The sequence below is a fragment of the Bicyclus anynana genome, chromosome 13, assembly GCF_947172395.1.
Source record: "Bicyclus anynana chromosome 13, ilBicAnyn1.1, whole genome shotgun sequence".
NCBI lineage: Eukaryota > Metazoa > Arthropoda > Insecta > Lepidoptera > Nymphalidae > Bicyclus > Bicyclus anynana.
The window spans coordinates 15,560,616-15,573,182 of NC_069095.1; the positions used below are offsets into that span (position 1 = coordinate 15,560,616).

Below are 12,567 nucleotides of genomic sequence, written 5' to 3' on the forward strand. Positions count from 1 at the left end.
CGCGTGTACCGTCACTGTGTATTCACTCTAGTGAGGCATCCTGCCTCCGTCTGTCTCCGTAGTTTGCTGATTTAGTAATTCAGTTCTAATCGCGTTTTTAAGATGGAATAATCGTCTTCTACTTGTTAAGTATAGTGAAATAGTGAAGTGTTAAGTAGTGTTATTAAGAAAAGGAAAGTGATTAGTGACTTGGGCTATTAATTGGTTCAATTCTTTGTTGAGCAGCTTGAGGCGTCATGCTGCATGTCGCGTTAGTGATTTTGTTCGATAATGTTTCATGATGAAGTAATTATTGATCTTAAATTGTTTACTGTGGGCATGGAGAGCATGTCGGGCAGGGTTGGTGAGTGTTTACTAGTATTAAAAGGCGCCTTTAAACCACACCCAATGGTCACAAGTCCTGGGACTTGCTCGATGTACTTCCTCTACCACAACTACCAGGGTAAAATAGTAAAATTAAGAGTAGTACTGTGTAAGCGATTAGTGAGGTTCAGCATAGCATACCTATTGTAATTGGCAGAGCCGATGACCAAGGTTAGGTCAGCGGTTCTGTCCATATTTTTAGTAATGACTCTACGATTTTTACGACATATACAAGATACGAATTGTTTGTATGGGAGTATTCTAAATATAGATAAATACACCCAAAAACTGGAAAACATCCATTCTTATCACACATATATTTTACAGTTGTGGAATTGAACCCATGGCCGTGAATGTAGAGAGGTTCACTACCCACTGCACCACGCGGCTGTCAAATAAATATGTCAGTATGTATGTTAGTAGACATCAATTACACAGTCGTTAGTGAGGCACAGCCCGCACTCGTGCCGAGTGGCACAGCGCACAGCTCTCGGCGCCTGATGGGGAAAGTTGCGCGGGACGAGTGTCGCTCGAGATACATTTTGTTGTTACGTCATATGATTTTAAGGTTAGAGCACACGTTTTTTTACTTCATATAAGGCCCTATACAGCCTGGGATTATGTCACAGAAATCTTAGTAACTTTGTAACTGGTGGTGGTTTGAAATGGCGTGTATGCACCATTAGCCATTGCATAGGATTCCACAAAATATAAAAAATATAACAAATATTTATACTTTTAAAAATAAATTGAAAGCTTGGCTTGTCGAGAAGACTTTCTATAGCTACAACGAATTTCTAGAAAATAAACTTTTGTGACATTTATTTTGTTATATATTGTTAGTAAGTACTGTAATGTATAATGATTTTAAAAATATTTTTATAATTTATTGATATAAACAATTTATAATTAAGTATAATAATAATGATTTTGTGACGACAGACGAGTAATATGTATAATTATGAATAAAATATGACTATGACTATGACTATGCATTATTTGACGCGCAGGTGACATACCTGAGAAAATTTTAATACATTTAGTCATCATTATCATATCAGCCGATGGACGTCCACTGCAGGACATAGGTCTTTTGTAGGGACTTCCAAACATCGCGATACTGAGCCACCTGCATCCAGCCAATCCCTGCGACTCACTTAATGTCGTCAGTCCACCTGGTGGAAGGTCGACCACTGCGCTTACTAGTGCGGGGTCGCCATTCCAGCACTTCAGGACCCCAACGTCCATCGGCTCTTCGAACTATGTGCTCCGCCCTTTGCCACTTCAACTTCGCAACTCGTTGAGCTATGTCGGTGACTTTTGTTCTTCTGCGGATCTCCTCATTTCTGATTCGCTCAAGCAGAGATACTCCTAACACAGCTCGTTCCATCGCCCGCTGTGTGACTCTGAGCCTTCTTATGAGGCCCATAGTTAGCAACCAAGTCTCGGAACCATAGGTAGTCGTCGGGGTTGCCAGCAGAATCTCTACCGGAGATTCTTAACACCCCTTGCCCCGCCGTTAGCGTAACCGCTGCCAGAACCAGGAATAGTGGGGCTGCCGGGGACTAGGGGCTGTGTTTTGTTTTTGCGGCTCATATAAAGTTTTGCCCAGTGCTAGATCACTCGCACCGGTGTCGCTGCTGCCCGACACCGGCGTGAGACATTTCATAATCTAGCCTGTGGGAATGGATATACCGCCATTCGTCGGTCGCCAGAGCCTCATCGGTCCATCTGCAGGGTGCACCACGAGCAGGTGAGGTTGGCAGTTGGGGAGACTAACTGGTACTACTACTAGCCTCCCCCCTACATCCCATACTAAAAGTAACATCGGGTGAGAAATGCAATCTCACTTATTTTTAAATGAAAAAAGTTCGCATCACATATCATGCGGGTGACGAGACAGTGTGCGACAAACTGTACATTGACAAATCGCAAGGTTACGAAAATTATGAGAGCTCTCCAGTTTCAGTGAGAGGGTCTTAAATTATTGTCGAAATTTGTTCTTGAATTAATTATACACCCACGCACAGCTTATAATTTAATATGCCTATGTAAGGTGACACCTACTTTGGATGCTTTGTTGTTGGAGGCAACAAGACTTTTTTTTAAATTAACATTTGTAACGACTGGAAGGTAGACATACCTTATTTTTAGGAAGACTGAAAGATTGTTAGGCTTCGAACATACTATATACGGTATATATAAGTATGGTAGCCGATTATGGAGCTTACACTGTGATGGCTTTGGAAGGTAACAGATTTCAAGATTTCAATACATTTACATACATTTCATTTTATTTGTCCAACTATACAAATCAATCAATCATTTATTTTCACAAGAATATTGTAATGATAAGAATATACATGCAATAGAACACCTTGAAAGTTGTCAATAAAGGATAAAAAGTATTTACTTAAAAGTACTTTGTCGGACGTGCATGCCTGGCAAATAGAACCATAAATGATGGTTTACCACTTACCACCAGGCTGGCCACACACACCACATTTGCATTAGTTAGATACTATAAAAAATAATAATTGGAAACCAACTACATTAACAACGGTTGTTTGAAACTGTCAGAAGGCTTGCACTATAACTTATTGATTACTTAATTTTTAATTTATTTTATTTTATTTAAAGGTACTCGGATTACATATTTTATGATTACATATTTTCTTTCATAAATTACGTTTCCACCTGTTGATAAATTATACTCATTTCTGAGATTCAGAAAAAAATAAATGTTTTTTAGGGTCATGGGTGACAGAAAATGGAAAGGAATGCATGAAAAATGACTTTCGAATAAACACAAAGGCGATGTCGTAGGTGTGCTCTATTTATGGACTATAAAAAATGCTATTGATCCTGAAACATCCAACTTTGTAGTAAACTAACCCAATTTACTTGTGCACTTCCCAGCTATCAAAGGTCCCCATTGTATGAAATAATAAAAAGCCATGAAAGGTCAGACATATTGTCACAATACATTGCGAGCAGCTGATATAGTAAGCTCGTTTATTTTATTTCATTTTTGTCACGTTTTGTTATGTTTTTTCGCGAGGGCGTTTTATATTCAATTGATATCGTTATCGAAAGAGAATTGGTGTCCCGATGTTTTTACTATACTACACGCATTATTTGTTAAGACTGCCACGTTGGTTTAGTGTTAATTTTTTTCATTAACTTAACAACCCATATTCTCACTCACTGTTGAGCACGAGTCTCCTCTCAAAACGACAGGGCCTTAGACCACACACTCGTAGAGAATTGAGAAAATTCTCATGTATACAGGTGTCACGATGTTTTTCCTTCATCGTTTGAGACACGTGCTATTTAATTTCTTAAAATGACCATTACTAAAAAGTTGGAGGTGCATGCCCCGGACCGGATTCGAACTTACGCCTTTCGAATCAAAGGCAGACTTCATATCCACGTCTATCTAGTGATCTAGTGTTAACTTATGCGATTTCGGAACCTAAGTACCTAAGTAAGTAGGTAACCCGTATTGCCTGAAGTCGAAAGTTTTCGAATTGTGCGTGTTACTAGTGATGATTTACGGATCCTTATTGGGCCTTCTTAGAAAACACAAAGTCCTCAGAGGGCGATTGTGCGAGTTATACTTGAAGATTCTCTGCGTGATCGAATCAGAAATGAGGAGATCCGCAGACGAACCAAAGTCACTGACATAGCTCAGCGAGTCGCGATGCTGAATGGCAATGGGCAGGTCACATAGTTCGAAAAGCCGTTGGGGTCCCAAGGTGCTGGAATGGCGACCCCGCACCGGAAAACGCAGTGTTGGTCGACCCCCTTACTAGGTGCACCGAGGACATCAAGCGGGTTGCAGGGAGCCGCTGGATGCTGGCGGCTCGATACCATTGTGGTTGGAAGCCCATGCAAGAGGTCTATGTCCAACAGTGGACTTCCATGGGCTGATAAATGATGATGAACCCGTATTGGGGCAGCATGATGGGACTAAGCTCCAAATCTGGATACCTCTGAAGGAGAAAGAAGTAGGAACGCGTTTCTTTAAACACCCCATACGTAATATCACATGTCACATTAAAAAACTAACTTCATTGTAAGCCTCCGTAATATTAATAATGTATTTTCATTTCATTTTAATTATTTTGAGAGTGACCTGCGGAGGGTCGTACAATATTTTCCCTTGTAACGGAATACGATAATGGAGGGAGTGTTTTCGCGGTGGGGAAAACCGAAAGTATGCCAGAAAGGTATGCGGTAGGTAGTACCAAATTAAACATTAAATTGGTTAGTAATTCAGTAAAAGCACTTTTACTGAACACTGACTGTAGTACTTTTATCCGTAAACCAAAGGAGGTTTATGTTTTTATGCATTACGGTCTCGATAATAATCATCATCATATTATATCACTAGCTGACGCCGCGTGGTTTCACCCACGTGGTACCCGTTCCCGTATTAATATGGGAATAATATATAGCCTTCCTCGATAAATGGGCTAACTAACACTGAAAGAATTTTTCTAATCGGACTAGTAGTTCCTGAGATTAGCGCGTTCAATCAAACAAACAAACAAACAAACAAACAAACTCTTCATCCTTATAATATTAGTATAGATAATCATCTTCGCCGCCTTATGCCCTCCAACTTGCATTGGTGCAGTGTAGTGGATTTGAGCTACAAATCCTCTCTTCTATAAGTAGGGAAAGATCTGAGTCATTAAAATAGAACGATGATGAAAATAACAAAAACATAACACTCGATTAATAACTTAAAAATTAAATGCCTGAAAAGCCTCATTGTTCCAGAACAACGAGGCATTTCAGATTTCGAATTAAAAAGTCCTAAATTCCTGGATTTGGTTCATGAGCCGTGTAACATGTCAAAATATAATTATATTTGAATTTCTATATATAATACATTTTATCATCATCATTATCAATCCATATTCGGCTCACTGCTGAGATCGAGTCTCCCCGCAAAATGAGAGGGGTTAGGCTAATAGTCAACCACGCTAGACCAAATCGGATTGGCAGACTTCACACACGTAGAGAATTAAGAAAATTATCAGGTATGCAGGTTTCCTCATGATGTTTTTCTTTCACTGTTTGAGACACGTGATATTTAATTTCTTAAAATGCACACAGCTGAAAAGTTGGAGGTGCATGGAATGGAGGCAAAGGTCATATTCACTGGGTTAAATTATATAATACATTTACGTTTGATAAATTAACTTCAATTTCAACTCTGGACTTTAACCTTTAAACTAGTTTATCTAAAATAATCTGTCTGTAACCTTTCTATAAAATCTGTTGAACTTTTGAAACCCAATTTAAAGCCGGAAAGCGGCCAGTACTGCAAATAGCTCAACAAGCATTAATAATAGAAGTGTGCCATCTCAGTGATAATCGATGCCCCACATCCAACTGCAGCCACATAACCGACAACGTGACTTCATCCGGCTTTGGAGCTCTCTGCAGATACAGTGACGATACGACTGTACGAGCATCAAAGCACTAGACCACTTGGTCTAGTCATTTATTCATTTAATCATAAAACATATTTATATAAGAGACATAATAGCCTAGTGGATATAACCTTCGCCCTTGATTCGGAGGGCGTAGGTTGAAATCCGGTCCGAGACATGCCCCTCTAAATTTTTCATCAGATAAGTACATTTTGAGAAATATCGTGTGTCTAAAAATGGTCAACAAACCAAACAAGTTAAAGAAGTTTCTTAATTCTCTAAGTGTGTGAAGTCTACCAATCCGCATTTGGCTAGCGTGATGGACTAACTAAGGCCTAACCCCTCTCATTCTGAGAGGAGATTCGTGCTCAATAGTGCGCCAAATATGGTGTGTTAATGATGATGATGATGATGATGATGATGATGATAACATATTTAAATCTTATAAAATACGAACACATAGGTTAATGTTATTCGTTATAATGTGTTAAACCCAATAATTATTTTAGGTAGGTTACAAAGTTATGTAAAATTTAAGATTAGAATTAATTAAAAAATTCTAATCGGAAAACGACTTGGTCTAGATACCTATAGAATTTACAGGACAAACATTTTATAGTCATAATACAGATTAAACACTGATCTAAGTTGGGCTGGTACGTTCAGACATCAAGTAATAAATTAGTAACACAAACAATATTTTCAAAATAAATTAAATGTAAATAAATAATCATAGACACAAATGTACATGACGATATATGTATATCGGACGAAAGCACAAAGTCTCATCTCAAGCGAGTCGCTTTAAGGATGATAGAATTATTCATAGCTAAGATGCTATGTTAGTTATTGAGCTGCCGTTCGCAGTTCAGAGTCGACTACTGAATAAATAACTCTCGATATCTCTGTCTATTTGCATTGCCCGATACCTATCGGAATATTACTTTTACAAAGTCAATACATCCACGGGTATTGAGCCGGACCTTAGAGATATACAGTATACATATATACGCAACATCGAGAAGTGTTGGACTTTTGGTCAACACATTTGTACTAAAGCCATACTCGATGTGCACTTTTTACCAACAAAGAAATTAGAAATGAAAGTAGAAAACGCATGCAATTCCTTAACTTATTTATTTTAAATTATCTATTTTTATTTATTGTAAAATTTTATTCAGAATATTTTAACTATATCTTATTACTAGCTGACGATGTGCGGTTTCATTCACGTGGTTCCCGTTCCCGTCGAAATACAGGAATAATATATAGCATATAGCCTTCGTCGATAAATGAGCTATCTAACACTGAAAGAATTTTTCAAATCGGAGTAGTATTTCCTAAGATTTGCGCTTTCAAACAAAAAAAGTCTTCAGCTTTATAATATTAGTATATATAGATTCTAAGCTTTTTATTAATTTAAGAACAAGTTAATTAAAATTATTATTAGGTGTGAAATGACTAGCGATTTATACCCTCATTTGCAACTTGTTTATTGGTAAACAGTGTACATCGAGTATGGTTTTACTTTATTATACACCATGGACTATAGACACTGTGCCACACGATAATAGTACAACTTGGTTCGAACCTGTAACCTTTTGGTGTTAATTCCAGAGTTACCGATGATCTACTGAGGCTTAATCTATTTATAGTGGGGTACAAAGCCTGAACAATATGCCTGTATGAAGTTCACGGGTCCATTGTTCAATTCAATCACACAAAGTTAGTTCACACGTGGACTCAAACGCGGCGCTCAATCGGATTGCATTTCGGCAGAGATTCAATTTATGAGAGTGTCCCCCTCCTCGGTACTCCCCCTCACCAACACTCTCCTCACTGATCGACTCGCTGGGAGGATTCGATCTAATATGATGTTAACATCAGTAGCGTATAGGTAGTATCTATGTTTAAAATCTGTACTTATAATAAATCTGTAGAGAGGTCAATTCTGTACATGAAATTTCCAAAATAACTATAGGGGGTGATTAGTACTGATTGCATCAGTAAAATGTTTGTCTCTCTGTCTGTCTTTCTGTCTGTCTGTCTATCTGTATGTTCGTTATAGAAACAAAAACTACTCGACGGATTTAAACGAAACTTGGTACATTGTTCTTTATACTCCTGGGCAGGTTATAGTATACTTTTCATCACGATACGATCAATAGGAACAGAGCAGTGAAGGGAAAACGGGTGAAGTTACTCCGTTTTTTAAGCTTCCGTCGCGTGTACAGCCTTACTGGGTAGGGTAGGAGTAGGATAAGGGTAGGGTAGGGGCAGAGATAGGGGTAGGGTACGGTTAGGGTTAGGGATAGTAGGGGTGGCTTTGGGAGGTTGCAACTTTTTCAATTTTCCGACTATATAATTTCCAATAAAATTATTTAATAACTTCTGCGGGATATCACTTGAAATGTCCCCAAACGACAGACATTTATGAGGTGCTTCGTGGCACCCCTTTTGCGACCCTAAACTTTCGTTAAAACAATGATAGACGCATTGATATGGGTTAGGCATTGACCTCTAAAAGGACAATCATGTAGAAATTTTCACTTCAACAGGCCAATTTTGCTTTAACAGTTTTAGAATTATTGGTAAAGAAAATTATACCTAAAGGCCTTTAAATATAGTCTAATAATCAATAAAATCCCATATTCATATCAAATTCAACCTTAAGGATTAAGTTTAAAGTTGAATTTACAAATGCGATTACTTGAATTGAGTGCCAAGAAGTTGTGTTTGCACTCATTGAGTGGGAACGTTTTTTTGATCGCTGATTATGCATCTACTTTTTAGTAAGAGATCGATGGGGTTAGGGTAATAATAGAACACAGTGCAGTTTACAAGAAGTGTAATTCTCGAGTTTTTATTATCTTGTTTTCTAGGTCATTAATTATTATCAACCCATATTCGGCTCACTGCTGAGCTCGACTCTCCTCTCAGAATGAGAGGGGTTTGGCCAAATAGTCCACCACGCTGGCCCAACGCGGATTGGCAGATTTCACACAGCAGAGAATTAAGAAAATTCTCTGATATGCAGGTTTCCTCACGATATTTTTCCTTCATCCTTAGAGACACGTAATATTTAATTTCTTAAAATGCACTCAACTGAAAAGTTGGAGGTGCATGTCCCGGACCGGATTCAAACCCACACCCTGAGCTACCACGGCTCGAAACGGCGGAAGGTTCTCGGGGTATCTACTTACTTTCTAAAAATTACTGCTTCCTAATTAAGTGCCTAAACATAATACAAGCCATTTGATACACATCGCTCTATCGCTGGGTCTAAATAATTTACAATCTCCAGGCCTGATGGAATTACGGTGCGGGGTTAATTAACCCCTGCCTGCCTAACCCTAGCGTGGTCCTTTTATCTCGTCTGATATTCTAAGCGATTTCCATTAGCCATTAACGAGGTTTTTATATGTAGGTACAAAGTACCCGCTGTGCTCTTTTGTGGCTATATGTTGGCTTTGAATCGCACTGGCTTTAGATTGATTATGTTTTTTTTTCAAACGCACGTCAAAAAGGGTTTTGCACGTAATGTTTGTATGATTTTTAGTATCGTATTTTAATGCAATAGATATTTGTTTCTGGACATTCAGTATTACTGTAGCACATATATTTATTAATATCGTTGTATTGTTCACAAAAGTTCAATCACCTCCATCATGCATGACATAATTCAAGGCAGCAAATACCTACCTACTGCCATTCAAAAGAGTTTAGCATGAAAAATTAATAGTACCTACGATTAGGTTAGGTTTGAACTTTCTGAAAACATTAGCATATTGATTGTCACTAAATGAAAGGATCGCGTGCACTGTAACAAATAAATAATTCGTTTTAGTTTACAGTTATTTACTTGTACTATTATACGTTAAATATTTTAGTAGTTACTAAGTATTTAATCACTAAAACTTTTATTAAAGCTAAAGTCCTAAAGTAAATATTATATCCCTTTTTTTGACAGCTTTAGTTTTAGACAGATCGATAAAATCATGGATATTAGTATAAGTTTAGTGAATAAACCCACAACGTAAAAAAGGGGTGTCATAATTAAGTTTGACCGCTATGTGTGTCTTTGACAGTGTACCATTTAGGTATACTAATAGACCGTTTTAGAGGCGGTTGAAAGCTAGTTTTTAAGCGACAGTTCTTAGATGGTTTACAAAATTTATGGGTGATGAAAGTGAGCAAGAACAATCGGATATTTTGAAATACAGAACACTAGTTTACGCCACGCAGTTCTACCTGCGTGGTTCCCGATCCCGTATGAATACCGAGATAATATATAGCCATAATTCATATATAGCCTTTGTCGATAAAAGGGCTACCTAACACTGAAAGAATTTTTCAAATCGGACCAGTAGTTCCTGAGATTAGCGCTTTCAAGCAAACAAACTCTTCAGCTTCATATTAGTACATAGTATTACATTACGATTAAGATTTTCATGGGTATAATAAACAAACCGTAGTTAAACTTCTGAGTACATGTTGAACATACATAAACTTAGAGCCTTTGTAGTGAAGTTAAATCGGTTATATTTGTTACCGCTAACTCCGCAACTTGGCCAGAGGTCTGGGAATTGGAGAATTATGAGCGTTCGTTATTTCGACAAAGTTACGTCTTAACTTTTAATCCAATTAGCACAGGCTCGGGGAAGCTTTGCCAAAAAGGTACAGGAGTGTGTGGCCTACTTTATATACTTAGGAGTTGGGTATTATGAAATGTATTTATAACTGTACTTTATGTAGCCTGCGAAGTTTGTTATTTATAATATGGCAGAATATAAATTAAAAAAATAACTATTGATTGTACCAAAAATTATACTTACCTACGCACTATGCATGACTGCAATACTAAAATGTAACAATATCTGTATATGACCACATTCTGGCAATAAATGATTTATGATTTATGATTATGGAAATAATACAACTAGATAATTATTGTTGTACCTTTTGCCGTGGAGACTCTTGGGCCATGGAGTCGCAGTGTCAAAAAAATACCGAATCATTTCACCGCGGCTAGTTGCCTCGACTGGTGACAGAAGGGCTGGCTCATTATTTGCGCAAAGGATCAGCCTGGCTGTCCAGCGCCGAAATGCAGCCAGTATTCTTGCCACCATCCCACGTGGGCATGATTTGTATAGTTATTAGGATAAGTTAGCTTAAGTTCCTTATTGTATTCTTTCTCAATAAAGAAAAACTAGATAATATAATGAAAAATTAACAAATTGTCGAGTTATTAATCTAAGCTCGTATTTTTTTTATTCTTTACAAGTTAACCCTTGATTACAATCTCACCTGATTAAGTGAGGTAAGTGATGATGCAATCTAAAATGGAAGCAGGCTATCTTATTAGAATCCACACCCCCTTCGGTTTCTACACGACATCGACCGGAACGCTAAATCGCTTTGCGGTACGTCTTTGTCGGTAGGGTAGTAACTAGCTACGGCCGAAACTTCCCACCAGCCAAACCTGGACCAATTAAGAAAACCTCAATCGGCCCAGTCGGGGACCAAACCCAGGAACTCCGTCTTGTAAATCTACTGCGCTTATCACTGTGCCACGGAGGCCGTCAAATATTATCCCGGTAATCTTACGGGAACCTGAACCACGCGAGTTAGCTAGTAAGCTAATGTTCTATATTTCAAAATTTTGACCCATAAATTTTGTAAGCCATCTAAGAAGTCGCTTGAAAACTCAATCTGCCCAGCCGGGGATCGAACCCAGGATCTCTGTTTTGTAAATCCACCGCGCATACTACTGCGCCACGGAGGCCGTCAAAAATACTTCCATATTAAATCTGTAGTCGGATCTTCGATTACGTATCGTGTCACAGCACTCATTGTTATTCAGAAAAGCTTTTAGCTTTTCAGACAATTGAGTTCCCCGGAGGTGTCGGTGTGGCTGGCAGCATTTTAGATGAGTTTTAGACGATCTAAAAGTGGCACATCAAAATAGTACAAGTGACGCACTTAGTGCCAATTCGTATCATACGCTATTTACATTTGCTGTCGTATTTCAGTGATACGAGTAGGTAATTGTGATGTTTATATGCTTGCTGACTTTAATGTAGGGCTTATCTTTTTTTTTTCTTTTCTGATTGTGTAAATGCCGTAAGCTTTTGAATGGGACGTCGCCGGGGCTTCTGGGCGAGCGCAGAAGTATCGCCTGATGAGGCCTGAAGGGAAAAGCAGAAGAAATAGGCGGAAGGACAGCTCTAAGAGCGTCTCCTCTGAGAATCTGACCTTGGCTTAAACGGCCATTTTGGAAGGGTGTTTTGGTCAGTATTAGTCCGGGCGCCCCCAAGATTATTTACAAGCTTCCATCAAATAATTAGTCTGGTTATGACTACAATATGGTATCTGCCTCGATGTTCAACTCACAAACGTATAATACCGACTGTCTGTCTGTATTGTTGCAGCGAGCATGCGTCTGGTGGTGCCGGGCTGCGTGGGCGACGTGCGCAGCATGCCGGCTGTACGCCTGCTGCTCATCGTCACCGCCATGGCGCTCTACCTCACCATGGGTGAGTAAACGCCGTATGTAGGTCAGAACAAGAAGATGGAATACCCCATGTGTAGTATAGGTCAACAGCGTCAGCTGTCAAGAGATTCGTCTATAAACACAGATCTCGGATAAAGAGAGGATTAGTCGTATTTGAGTGCTACAGTAGTAAGTACTAAAAAAAAAACTTAATACACATCACTATCTAGCCCCAAAGTAAGCATACTACAGTGTTCAACCGAG

At 38.6% G+C, this 12,567-nt stretch overlaps 1 protein-coding gene across 1 annotated transcript in view; it reads left to right on the forward strand.

Moving 5' to 3' along the window:
• The first annotated feature begins 12,241 nt into the window (after positions 1–12,241).
• Positions 12,242–12,567, forward strand: part of LOC112050890 (potassium channel subfamily K member 1) — a 38,091-nt gene continuing 37,765 nt past the window's right edge. The window contains exon 1 of the mRNA XM_024089294.2: positions 12,242–12,346. Coding sequence (XP_023945062.2) covers positions 12,247–12,346 — 100 coding nt within the window. The 5' untranslated portion in view covers positions 12,242–12,246. The remainder of the gene's footprint in view (positions 12,347–12,567) is intronic.